Source organism: Rhodamnia argentea, chromosome 8, assembly GCF_020921035.1.
Source record: "Rhodamnia argentea isolate NSW1041297 chromosome 8, ASM2092103v1, whole genome shotgun sequence".
Lineage (NCBI taxonomy): Eukaryota > Viridiplantae > Streptophyta > Magnoliopsida > Myrtales > Myrtaceae > Rhodamnia > Rhodamnia argentea.
Genome location: NC_063157.1, coordinates 27613525 through 27626916, shown reverse-complemented (window position 1 = coordinate 27626916; position 13392 = coordinate 27613525). Strand labels below are relative to the sequence as shown.

Genomic DNA, 13392 nt, shown 5'->3' with positions numbered 1-13392 from the left:
TTAATTGGTCTTCTCTTTCAGTTTTTTTTTTTTTTATAATTGATCTCGTCCATATTGTAATTTGATAAATTGTGCATAAATTACTTAGACATGTTTTGGTTTAATTTGATTTAGTAAATTAAACAAATGAGATTTAATCTGATTTAGTAAGTTAAAAAGATAAAGACATATTAATTTTAATATATATATATATATAGTCCCCTTAATTAAATGAAAAAATTAGAAATAATTTTTTTGTAGTTACCAAACGCGTTTCTTTTTTTTTTTTTTGGGTTCCCGGAACAGAAACTTTATGCAGTTACCAAACACATTTATGTTCTTTTTTTGTTCCGGGAACAATTTTTTTTTGTAGTTACCAATCATGTTTCTGTTCCCAAAAATCATTGCCGGGAACATAACAGAAGAAAGTGTCTCTGTTATAAAAGTTGTTCCAGGAACAGAAACGTTACCACACGTAGCCTAAAAGAGCAGAGGAAGGAGGAGGAGGAAAAGTTGAAGAGCATTTGAAAATGGGAATGAGGTTGATTCCGAAGGCAAGGAGATGAGCTAGGCATTTGAACATCTCTTGCCCTTTTTTTTAATCATTTTTTTAGCGTGATTCGATTATTTTTCGAAGTTCATCAAGAGATTTCTTGAGGCGGATCTATGATACATGAATTGCACATTTTTTTGTTGTTTACAAATAAAGGCCGAGAATTTGGAGGCTTTTTAGCTTGGTAAGTAGCTACATCCTTTGATGAGCAACCATCAAGACACATAGTAGGTAAATTATTCAAGATCTGAAATGCAAAAGAGAGACGTATCCCAATAAGATATTTTACTATTTATGAACAAAAAAAGATGTGCATTTCAAGGCCAATCTAACTTGACAAAAAAAAAAAGGCCAATCTAACAAAACAAAAAAAAATCATCTGGGAAGCTCTCAATATAAGGAAAGCATATCACCTTACAATTTTTGAGATTGTCATTGGGCAATTGTGCAGCCCACTTGTCTTTCTCTTTCAACATGAGGAAGGGATGTTCTTTATAAGCGACCGAAGCAATAAAGTCATGAACCAATTCATGTATCTTGAAACCATCAGCATCTCCAATGTCTAACAAAAGGGAGGAAACCTGAAAAGTACATATTAGTGAGCTCAACCTATATAACTTCTTCTATGTTGGATTCTTCTTGAAATAAATGCAAATCCATCTTGTACCCTCACCAAATTTTCAAAGGAGGACTCAAACACGCCGTAGACGACACAAAATCATAACAACGACTTCACCTCCTCGTCTTTAAAACGATCAGAATTCAATCGCAACTTCTTATTAATCACCTAACTAATTCCTTCGTTGTTAGACATTTCGATTTATTTTGAGCAATCCTTTCATTCAAATAATCCAGTGTTTTTAAGATGTGCATGTTCTTATAATGGCGAAACCTTTAAAGATGTTGATTTATCTTAGTGGAAGGATGTTTTGAAACAAATCGAGATGTCCAACAAGAAATAATTAGCCGAGATAATAAATAAAATGTTGCAATTGAGTTACGACCGTTCAAAAGACGAGCGGATGAAGTCATTATTCCGAGCCCGTGTTGCTTTGGGTTCACGTGGAGAAAGTTATGCTCAGATATTGAATAGAATTTCTCGTACGATATGTCTAGGATCAGGCTTCTCCCTTTACTTCTTCCTAAGGTCGAGCTGCTATCGGTGCTTGCCCCTCTCATCTAGTGGCTTTTGCCTAGCTGCCTTGTCTATGAAGCTTCACTGGACCGGATGTGTACGAAAGTTTCAGCAAATTGGACGAGTTGCAAATGATGAATACCTTTTGATCATTCTCGGGTGGATTAAGGAAAATCACGACACGCTCTCCATTGTGTCAAAGATACCCGACCCGAAAATTTCGGTTCGGGTCTTATTCAACCAAAAAAAAAAAATGATAAAAAATAAAAAAATATGCATATCTCGAATGTTCGTTCCATTCAATATAAATAGAAAAGGAACCCTAGAACGCTGCACGCTTCTCTTCCTCCTTTACACCTTCCGCCACCATCCCCTCACCTTCACCAGCAGGTCCGCCTCCATCGCCCTCCCCGCCGCCATTTCTGGATCCGTCCATGGACGCCGAGATCTTGATGTGCTCGACTCTGTTTCTTTCCTCCGTAACTCTCGATTCATGGATCCTTGGCTTTGTTTCACTGTCTTTTAAGTTATGTAAATCACTGTGAATAGGCGAAAGTTTAAGCACTCGCCCTCTCTGGATCGGCCTCTGTTTGTATCCTCTCAAAGAAGTTTCAAGCATGTCCGGTAAATATCTCTCTCCCCCCTCATTTGTTAAGTGCATCTCAATGTTTGATTCACATCAGGAATCTGAACTGGGAGTTTTTCAGTTCTCTGTTTTGCTGTGAGCCCTTTGGGGATCTCAAGGGGCGAAGAGACAGGCAGAGGAAAAAGAGAGGAGGAAAGGACCCGAGCACATAGTTTCGATTCGGTTGATTCCCAAGACAAGGAGATGAGGTGGGCATCTGGACATTTCTTTTCATCATTTTTGAGTTCTGATTCATTTACTTTGTGATCAAGAAATTTCCTTAGGCGGGTTTCTATGATACATGAATGGTTTAGCAACTTTTTCTGCTTGAGTTCATTTGGACTTCGATTAACATTATGGTGTTATTGATCATTTATGATGGGTTATGGTTGCTAGTTAGGTGGTGATGAGGATTTTGCTGGAAGAATGTTCAAAGTAGTTAACAATAGTTCAAGTCTAACAATCTCAGCTTGTCGGTTGCCAATTTTTCGGCTGACGGATGAATTTTTAGAATTCACAAGGCTGACATTTGTAGCCTTTTTACCTTGCCAAATGGCTACATCCTCTAGCGAACAACCGTCAAGACACAAAGTGTGTAAGTTGATGCGGGAACTGAAACGGCGAAAGGAGGATACTATGAAACAAATAAAGATTTTACAAACGAAGTCTCAGTGATGTGATAAATAAAACTTTGCAATTGAGTTATCATTTAAAAGGCTCGCCTAAGGCGAGGAGGTAAAGTCATTGTTACAATTCTGTACTATTTATGACCTCTTTGAAACCTCTCTTGAAAGTGTGGTGAAGTACGACATGAATTTGGAGTTATTTCAAGAACATAGCAACATGGAAAATGCTAGAAATAGGTTGGACTCACTAATTCGTAGTCTTCAAGGCCCCTTTGTTAGACATGGAGATGTTGATGGTTTCAAGCTGCACAACATGAGAAGAAGATAAGTTGATGGCTTAGTTGCTTGAGGACAAGCTCAAAATTTTTAGGGCCATATGCTTTCCACCTATATTGATAAGGAGTTTCCCAAATGATCGGATTATCCCTGAATTACACATCGATTATTGTTCAGAACAATGAATCTCTAAGGTTAATGTTTTGACTCTAAAAAAGGAAACTCATGCTCTTAAATCTTGCTAAGATTCCTCTCACTCTTTTGCCTTCGCCATTTCAATTCTTGTATAAACTGCACACTTCGTGTCTTGATGATCGTTCGTTAGAGATGTATCCATTTTTGGCTAGTCTAAAAAGACTACAAGTTCTCCCAAAGTGAGTTTCAAAATTCATCGATCGCCAAAACATTGGGCAACTTAGCAGAGTCGAGGTTGTTTGGCTTGAGCTAATGTTCACTACTTTAGATGATGGAACTGGGTGTGCTTCAAAGTTTGAGCAAATTGGAGGAGTTGCAAATGATGGATGCCTTTGGTAAGTCTTGGGTTAATAAAGGAAAATCGAGAATGCTCTCTCTATGTTGATCAGGTATCTCCCAATCTCTCTTCCAACCATCCACCTTTGTCTATAATCATTTGGCCTTTAACTTGCGTGCCTCTGAATGTGCAACGAATTTTCCTGTCATTGTAGTTGAAGAGTTAAAGGGGGTGATTGAGATTGGTCTGCTTACCATGTTTGTTAGGTGGCCATGATAGACCCGACCCAACTGTTGTGACAATTGCTCAAATCCACAGGTAGACAAATGTGTGGAAACATTATGCAAAACCAGCTTGCGTTTTGTCCCGCATGGATGGAAAGGCGAGGCGCTACAGACCAGCAGCCCCGTTGCACAGGTCATAACAACACCTGAGAGAGTTCATGTAACATCCCAAACTTGACTCTAAAAACCAAATTTGTAATGCCCCCCACAGCAAAACTTCGCTTCTGACGTGCACTCTTCTTTTCCACGACCTCGATCTCCTATCTGCAAATCTAAGCCAGCCTGCAAAGGCAGCGTTAACGCTCAGTCAGAAAATCACCGACCGAGCAAGAGATTCACCACCTAATTCAGAGAATCGGTTACAGTTACTATTTGATGATGCTACACTATATGTCTGATCCTATCAATACACTCTGCTGCTGGTGGGATTCTACAGATGACCCTCAGGAGTTCAAGAGTTGGCTCCCACAATGTTGACATTTTGTCAATCACGATGCCCGTGATGTTGTTTGTTTGCTGACATAGGCATTGGGCATATGACAAATACACTTTCCCCATCGATCCAATTTATGTATGAAGCATAAGATATGGTTTACAAGTACTTACAGAGGGGATGGAACCGCTAACATGGGCTACGAAGTTTCGGTGGAGAGACATTCCACCTTGAACGCTCTTTCGTTTTGCTCAACCGTGATTCTCCTTCAATATGATCTCTGTCTCCGTCTCATTCATTCATTCACTCACTGTGTCGCTCTCGACTGACAATGATAAGTGAACGAGCCGGCCAATCTTTATATTGTGGTAATCCAAGCTAAAAGTAGAAGCTTTGTCGCAAGAGCTGGCCATTTTACCTGGGTACAAAGTGAATCCTAAGAGCCTAATTACTAACAAATAATAACTCTTAGATCATATGTAAGTGGTTCGAAAGCGAGCAAATAACCGTTCACTTCATCTGCACTGATCGAGTGTTAAAATTTGGGTTCGTCGCATCCTTCTCCCCTGTGGAAATCTATCTAGTCTAATCTATCATCAAAATCGGGCCTAATATAAATCTTAAAGTTGTTTTAGAAAATCAAGTCATATCACTGTACGATCCTAAAGCCCTTCACGACTCTGGCAATTTAGGCTTCGGCACCATTCGTCACATCCTGAAATCCACTTAAATGTCTCGAGATACGCTCTCCTTCTACCGTGCACTGCAGTATGCCACTTAATTTATTTTTATAACTCTCTCTTTATTTTTAAAATCAATGCCAATTTTTTTTATTTTGATTTATTAATTTATGGTAATATCATTTTTACGCCTGGTTTCAACCAAGAAAGATCAACGCAACCAATTATGCAAGTATTCTACAGACTTTTTGTTCACTCAATCTCACATTCACTTACCTCACTTTGAGTATGAGTTTTCTAGATTTGATTATGTAATTATTTTAGGAATATGGGTCGGTCGGGTATGTGTAGGGTTGGTTACGAGTCATTAGATTTGCATCACAATAAATGATTATAAATATATTAAAAGAGTTTATTTGGGTCATACCATTTATTCAAAAAATAGTTGCCTGTATCGGCGACAAAAGTGAACATGCGGAAAAAAAAAAACCATTGTTCGCGAAAAGTTTTAGGCAATAATTGTTATTGATGATGAATCATTTTTCCATTAGCTAATTAATTCAAGCAATACAAGTGATTGTTTTTAAGAAAATCTTTTTCAAATCATTTGTGAAATAAACGGAGCTGAAAACTTCATAATAAAGAGGAATATTTTTCATGAAAAATCATTTGTAAGGAAAATTCTTAGTTTCATTAGTTCGGTGATTTAGGGAAAGTGATTTTCTTCTTGCATGAGGGGAAGTTGTTACATTTTCGTAAATCGATTAGTTTTTGGGCATCCAAATACCGGAAAATCGAAAAATGATTTTCTTGAAGCAGTTTTTCATTAAGCGAATCGATCCTAAGAGTTATTCTTAAATACACATTGTAGACATTGATGATTAACCATGCTTATTGTCCCATTTGTGATGCACTCTGATGGTAATGAATGTTAAGGATGCATTTGTTTGACTAATACATTTGTTTTTTTTGCGAACTAGTTTTCTAGGCTTTTATGTATTTAGTTTGCTGAAAATGAGTAGTTAACGAAAAGTCCTTTATGGTCAAAGCAAACAAACATATTTAAAGTCGAGAAAATGAATTCACTAAAGAGAGAAATATTTTCCTAAAAAATGATTTCTAGAAAGTACTTTCTTCTATTATGAAGTTTTACCAAAAGCAAACACATCCTTAATTATGTTTGGTGATATGGATTTCTAGTCAAGATGTTACTGGATATGATAGGATATGAAATCCAAAGATTTTGCTATATCATATTCACCGTTTGGTGAATCGCATTGATAAACTGGATATTTTCATATCGTATCGTGTTTATTATTTGGTTTAAATGGCATATTAGTGTAAATGAACCTAAAAGTGCACAAATGGAGGTGGTAAGAATCTCCAATAACACTCTTGCCTAATTCATTTTTATTTGCTTTTTATTTTCTAATTTTTCCTATCTTTTTAATTCTTTTATTTTTTAAAATTTTTCCCCCTTTCATCATTCTCTAATAAAAATTTATTAAATAGTAAACTGTATTTATATAACTAAAATACTAGAATACCTTATAAATACCAAATATATGTTTATAGATTGAATTTATATTACATGATAAAAAAATTAATATAATAAATACAAATAGGAATTATAAGAATGATTTTTTTTAGGTTTTGTTATTTTGACTTTTTATTTTACAATTCACATATATTTTATGTCTTAATATTGTTTTTTTTTTGTAAGGATTTTATGTCTTAATATTGTTTTAATCTAAGTAATTTAAGAAATTTGTTATTTGAGAAAAGTAACTTTTATATTATGTATATTAGAAATCCTATCCACTTTTATGCCACCTCTCCCATGGGATAATTTTATTTGGGCTATATTACTCTTATGTCAGATTTTATCCTATCTTGAGCATGTAATAATATTCAAACTTACCAAACGTAGTCTTTATTTGGAGAACATGATGCAAGTGAGCAAGTGTGGGATAATGGTATTGTAGTTTCTTAAGATGGACGATGAATCCTCTGAGAGAGAGGATATGAAAATGTCTTCACTAGAAACGGTTCATCTGATGAAATGTACCACAATCGTTGATTTGATGGGGGTTACTCGAACTTTCCATGTAAAACTCACGAAATTAATGGCCGGGATTCATTTAATCTTCGATCTGGATTGAAATAAGCACTCCTGGAAAATGGACGAATCGGCGTTGGCATGCAACAATTGTAACCGGATAATATCTTGAAGTATGTTTATATAATAGGTTTTTTTTTTTTTTATGCGAGATTGGCAGCATGTTGTGAGTCGCAAAAAATGAATAACGGATTTATTGTGGGATCCACTTTTTCAAGAATTTATGGCTCACAACGTACCGTTATTCTCACGGTCATCAAAAAACTGTTATCTTGGCAAAGTCCTAATCTTTTATTGTTAAAATTATAAAAGCGGTTAGCCGGGAGCAAGACAAGACAAGACAGGAAAAACTAGAAACGTGGGATTTCATGGGCAGTTGGCTATTTTGCACTGCCGTTAAATTTTAAGTACTTCAAATTTCTTGAACACATTTTGGTTATTATAATGATCCGAGATGATTTTACATGCTTCGTCGTTTTAGAGATAAATGCGCAAGAAAAGCTGCCCTAATGACACCTCCTCCATTATGGAACACTTCTTATTTGGAATCATTGAATAATGAAAGTTAAATTGTTGGTTAAAATTTCAAAGAGCAAAGGAATTCTATCGATCGATATATCTCGATAGACAATGACATGTCAAGAATTTGAATGCGGTCGTAATCTAATCGGCAAGATTTACATTTCGATCGAGAGAATTAAAGTTCTTTTTTAAATTCAATTGCACCCTCGGAGAAGCTACTCTCCTTCCATTTATAACTGCGGCAACAACACGAGTCTCCCTCCACCTCTTGCTAGTGTTGCTCCTCACTTTCCCGCAATCCGGCCTGCCGAGAAAACGAGGGAAAGTTTCGGCCAACGCCAGCTCGAGAAATGGAAGGCGACGACCTCCAAACGGCCGTCGCCGATCAACGTCACGAGCTCGTCGCGTCCCGAGCCCTAGACTCTGACGCCGACTACGACTACGCCTTCCAACTCCAAATTCAGGAAGCCATAAGCGCTTCCCTCTCTCCTTCCCGTCCCTCGGCGTCGGGTCCTCCCCCCGCACCCCCCGCGGACGGCGCCTCGTGGGTCGGAGACGACGAGGACGGTCGGTCGTTGGCGACTGCTCTGATGCTGGAGGTGCTGGAGGAGATGGAGAGGTCCGCGCGGGAGCACGAGGATCGCGCGCAGTGCGAGGCTGAGTTCCGGAGGATGAGGCTGGATTTGGACCGTCGGATTCACGACCAGAGGTTCGCCGCCGAAGTCTTCGGGATTCCTGAGGAAGAATGGCAAGACTACGGGGACTTTTATCACAAGCCGTTCGAGGCTGGTTGCTCTTCCTCTGCACCATCATCCTCGTCGGCGTCGTCCGCGAGTGGTGAGTGTTTCAGGGTTTATGTCAAGGGTTTGGTGAGCGAGGAGTGGATTAAGGAGGAGAAGGTTGTGGTGGCCGGGCTTGGGGTGGCTATTTGTGATTTCAAGGACAATGTGATTATCGAGGTGAAGAAGCCTTTGATCAATGACATTTTGGTCGGTGACTTAGAAGCTGAGATCGAGGCCTTAGTCCAAGGGCTTCATGCTGCGGTTTGCTTGGATTTGAAGAGGGTTAACGCATTGATCGGCGATGTCAGGCTGTATAACTACGTAAGTTTTGACAATTTTCGCCATTAGATACCTCTTTCCTTTACAAAATGCATTTTGCTAATGATTTTGTTCATTTCGCTAAGCTGTTGCGTCAGTTGTCAAGTTGACTGGTTTGAGTATCTGAGACAATGGTGGAACTTGTACTGCTGGATTTCTTGGGCTAGATTTACATCACATGCATTTCCATTTTGGTAGGCGGAAATGTTCTGGTGATGCTGACTAGTTTTTTTGGTATAGTACTAGGCATTAAGCAGGTATAAAAAGTGGCTAATTATTAGGTTCGTAAATTGTTACCATTTGGTTGATAAGGAACTTCTTTTTTCATCCACCTGCAGTCTTTTTGCCCTATGTTGCAAGGGAAAAAAAAAAAAAAAAAAAGCAGGGGTTTCTGGTTTTGGAAGCTAGAGTTTTAGGATGAGTTGTTTAGTACCTTCCATTCAAAGAAGAAGTATCTGGATGATGGTATATGATCTCTTTACTGCATTCCCAAATGCGATGCTTTTCTTGGCGAATCGTTAGAGCTAATTCTGCACAATTACTTTACTTTCCTCTAGACAGTTTCTGGTTCTTCCCTTATTAATGATACTCTGAAATGTTATTCCTATTGGTTAATGCGAATTTGCTAGACAAATATGTAAAAGTGTGATTTAAGTGGGACTATCTCAACTGGCTGATGAAATTACTTGGTTTTTGAAATGGGATAGCTTATGGTGAGAAACTGGCATCTGTTCCTCTACGGAGAGCAATGATGCTCTATATTGCAAGGTAATAGCCTCTAGGTCCACATTGTTGCTCATCTCTTCCTGGTACAATTTAGAAGCATTTGCTCCATTTGCCACCAATATTCCGCTAGTGTAACCTAAGTCCCAGCTGATACTGTGCTGCTCTCTCCTTTTATGTCAAGGGAGTTGCTATGTCTATACTTACCAGAAAGAACCACTCTTCCAATAAAATTGGTCATTTGGAATAAATAGCAACAACCATATCACATGAACTTTTTTGTTCAATCTTTTCAATACATCAGTTCTCTTTCTTGATGTACGATTAAATTGCTATTAGAATTGCCGATAGGTATGACTTCTCTATTGTTGGATTTTGATCAAGTGGTGCTTTGAGCAAGGTTTTGCTTCTTTTTTCAATTAGCAAACTTTGTAAATTATTTTCACTCTACACAATGCGATCCGTTTTTGCAGCTACCTGAAGAGGGAAAAATAGAAGTTTTTAATCTGCTTCGTCATTGTGGCTTGTGTGTTCTTTAAAAGTTCACTTTGATGCAAAATTGCCAATATATATTGACATTGATCACTCCTCAAGTTTCAGTTGACATTTCATTATTTTGCTCATAATCCTCTGCAGCTGTCCTATTCTGGTTCGTATATTGGAGGTGTTTCTCTCATGCTATTTTTCAATTCTAATTCCTATTGTTATCTGCATACGTCAGAAATTGGAAGTACTACTGAAACTTTAGTTACATATTTTATTTTTCGTTTTTCCTTTTTGTCATTAATCCTGACAATCAGCAATAAAGACAGTTAACAGGCATCCAATCGCCTGGACAAAGCAAGATTACTGCACCGTTGAATGAGGCTACTATGCTCCAAAAGAAGTTGACATATTTTGGTGCAACCTTGGTGGGGCCAAATGATACTAAATATGCATATAAACTAGCAAGAGATGCTATTGTTTCTCAGATCTCATGGTCTGAGGAGACTAATGATGGGAAGAGCTTGAAGGAGACTTGTGTAATATGTTTTGAAGATAGCAGTGTCACTGAAATGTTTTCAGTTGAGGAATGTCTGCATAGGTATTGCTTTTCTTGTATGAAGAGGCATGTGGAAGCAAAGTTGCTGGATGGAGTGATGATTAAATGTCCTCATGATGGTTGTAACTCTGAGGTGAAGATCGATAGCTGTGGTGGGTTTCTGGAACCAAATGTTATTTCAATTATGAGCCAACGGATGAAAGAAGCATCTATTGCTGTGACAGAGAGAGTCTACTGTCCGTTTCCCAGATGTTCCACTTTAATGTCAAAACATGAGCTTTTAGAATATTCCAAAGAGGTTTTTGTTGGAGCTGAACATGGCGGAGCTAGAAAATGCATGAAATGCCAATTCTTTTTCTGTGTTGATTGCAAAGTCCCCTGGCATTATAACATGAGCTGCCATGAGTACCAGAGGTCAAATCCTATTGCGGCTGCTGGAGATGCACAGCTGAAGTTTCTTGCAAGTATGAGACTGTGGCGTGAGTGCGTGAAGTGCAAAAATCTGGTTGAACTGGCTGAAGGTTGCTATCACATCACGTGCAGGTTTTCCCCGTTCTTTAAACTCATCCCCCTTTCTTATCGTTGACACTTGATATGTGATCCTACACTCAGTTGACTGGGCTCTATTCTTCGTTAGGATGTTTTCTGCACTCTTTAATTTGGAAATCTCATCTCAGAATGAACTTGAGATTTTCAGTTCGTGTTGTGGTCCTGGGATAAGCTCAGATTTTAGTTAGGTCTGTTGGTGTGGGTTGACCTGGATCTTTTGTTATCTGAATTCGTAGTTCACCATCGGGCTGGACCGCTTTTGGAGTTGGGCAGAAACAACTAGGACTTCTTCTGGTATACTGCATGGGACAAGTTATAGATCTTTCCACTCGTTTAGTCTTGCTGTCCAATTTATTCTATGATTTTCTAACGGTATAATTCTGTGTTGCCAACTTAGTTGTTTAATTCGAAAATTTGCATTGCAATTGATTGCCTTCATAATTGTAGATGTGGACATGAGTTCTGCTATACCTGTGGAGCTGAGTGGAAGAAAAAGAAAGCAACATGCTCCTGCCCAATCTGGGATGAACGGAACATTATTCGTGAGGGCGGCGGAAGGTACTGATGCTATGCGAAAATGAATGTACAGAATCTATAGATCTTTAGTTTCTCAGATTGTTGGGGAAATATAGGCATCAGAAGTTACAAAATATAGGACATGAGCAGGTGTCATACGGCACTGCTTATATTTTCATGAGATGAATTGTTAATTCTATACTGCACAGTTACATGAGCAAGAGTGAGAGGTGAATGTTTGACGATACAGGTTTCGTTATTACCTGTATTTTCAGTTCGGTAATCCAATTTAGGAAGAAATGCATGGAAAAGGATATGAGGAAGGACATTTTCCAACTCAAATTCAGAATGTTCTTAAAACGGAAATGTGGGGTGGACTAGAGTTACATGCAATGGAATAAAGTGTGAGCAAAGCAATGGAGAGAATTGAAGATGCTTGTGCCAGTAAAATCTCCATCCCTTCATCTTTCCATTAGCGAAACAAAGGGTATATGTTCATCTGTTGTTATTTCTCATCCATTATTCTCATACATCAAGAATCGAAACCCGAAAATTAGGGGTGTCAACAGGCTAGGTCGGGCCGGGTCTCGGCCCTGCCCGAGCCGGTCCGAAACTGAACAATGCCAAGCCCGACCCGGTCCGAACCCTCTTCGGGTCAGGTTGGTTTCCTTTTTTTTTTTTTTTAATGAAAATCACGCCCGACCTGGCCTCAAAGGCTAAAAAATTAGAGTGAGTTTTTTGGGCTGGGCCGGGCTGGGTCGGGTTTGGTCGGGTTTGGTGGGATCAACACAGGCTTTTTTGACATTCCTACCGAAAATGGAGGTTCTAAACAGGGCTTTGCTTTTAAGTTTTTCCTGAAGTTTTCCCCATCGATATGTACACGTGCAATGATGGGTAGGTCAGAAGATTGCGATGGATTCCATCTTCAATTCGGCCTAGAAAACGTACCTACCGGGTTCTTGGACGAAACTTTGCCATGAAAGGGCTGGCATTGTGGGTAAACACGAGGAAGCTGCTCTGGTTGTTGTCCGTGTCGTTTGTTTTGGATGACTTGGAGTCTCTGCATGAATGTGGAGTGCATACTTTTTGGCGGAATGTTCACCCGGCCGTGCTGAAAGGCGATGGTTAGGTTGGAATGCACCCCTCATTATTGAGGCCCCTCGGGGTTAAAAGGAGGGAGCCCACGTGCCCCACGTGCTAGCCCGTGCAATTATGCTTGAGCTTGTCTCGGCTGAATTATTAGGCTCGCTTCACATGGTACGCGACGACGATGCATGCAGCAAATCTAACTAGCATGATTTTTTAGATTGTGACGTTTCTCTGCAAAGACGCGAGCAATTCCAAGTTTATTTTAAGACCGGGGGCCGTGATGAGTCAGATCCTTGGCGGATAGCCTTCTGTGTCTGGATGGGCATGCTATGGCTGATGCTCTCGGTGCGATTCCAAGTTTTTGATAGTGGAAAGCGTTCGTGGACCCGCTTCTTATAGCAAGACAAGAGCAACAGCCGTAATAGCTCGCAAAATAGGAGTGAGATAGGCTTTGGCTTACTTCCTCTCTCCGATTGAAGTTGTTGAATGCAATTGGGAACGGGGACGATTTCGAAACCGTGTGGTGAATAATGATGATGGGTTCGGATCGATCGTAGCTCCCGGTCTTGTATCGGTTTTCTCCGTTTGAAAACTTCGCAAAGGTCCCCTAAAGAAGAAGACGAAGAAGAAGAAAGATCGCATGAATAAGGTGCCTATGCAAATTCGATT

General features: G+C 39.2%; 1 protein-coding gene and 2 long non-coding RNA genes across 4 annotated transcripts; 2 read left to right on the top strand and 1 right to left on the bottom strand.

Annotated features, from left to right (window-relative positions):
* Nucleotides 1-519: 519 nt before the first annotated feature.
* Nucleotides 520-8137, bottom strand: LOC125316194. The gene is made up of 4 exons (XR_007199495.1): nucleotides 8127-8137; nucleotides 5253-5254; nucleotides 4199-4363; nucleotides 520-546 (listed from the first exon to the last, which is right to left on the bottom strand). It is a non-coding gene; the product is annotated as an uncharacterized LOC125316194 (long non-coding RNA).
* On the top strand, nucleotides 2004-4342 carry LOC115738323. 2 transcript variants are annotated; one of them, XR_007199494.1, is made up of 3 exons: nucleotides 2004-2291; nucleotides 2375-2501; nucleotides 3946-4342. It is a non-coding gene; the product is annotated as an uncharacterized LOC115738323 (long non-coding RNA). The 2 variants fall into 2 exon arrangements; XR_007199493.1 differs by lacking the exons at nucleotides 2004-2291; nucleotides 2375-2501 and adding an exon at nucleotides 2921-3778.
* On the top strand, nucleotides 7951-11832 carry LOC115738319 (E3 ubiquitin-protein ligase RSL1-like). Its single transcript, XM_030670925.2, has 3 exons — nucleotides 7951-8807; nucleotides 10340-11112; nucleotides 11566-11832. Exons 1-3 carry the CDS (start codon nucleotides 8055-8057, stop codon nucleotides 11681-11683), a joined length of 1644 nt encoding a protein of 547 aa, XP_030526785.1. The 5' UTR covers nucleotides 7951-8054; the 3' UTR covers nucleotides 11684-11832.
* The last annotated feature ends 1560 nt before the right edge of the window (nucleotides 11833-13392 follow it).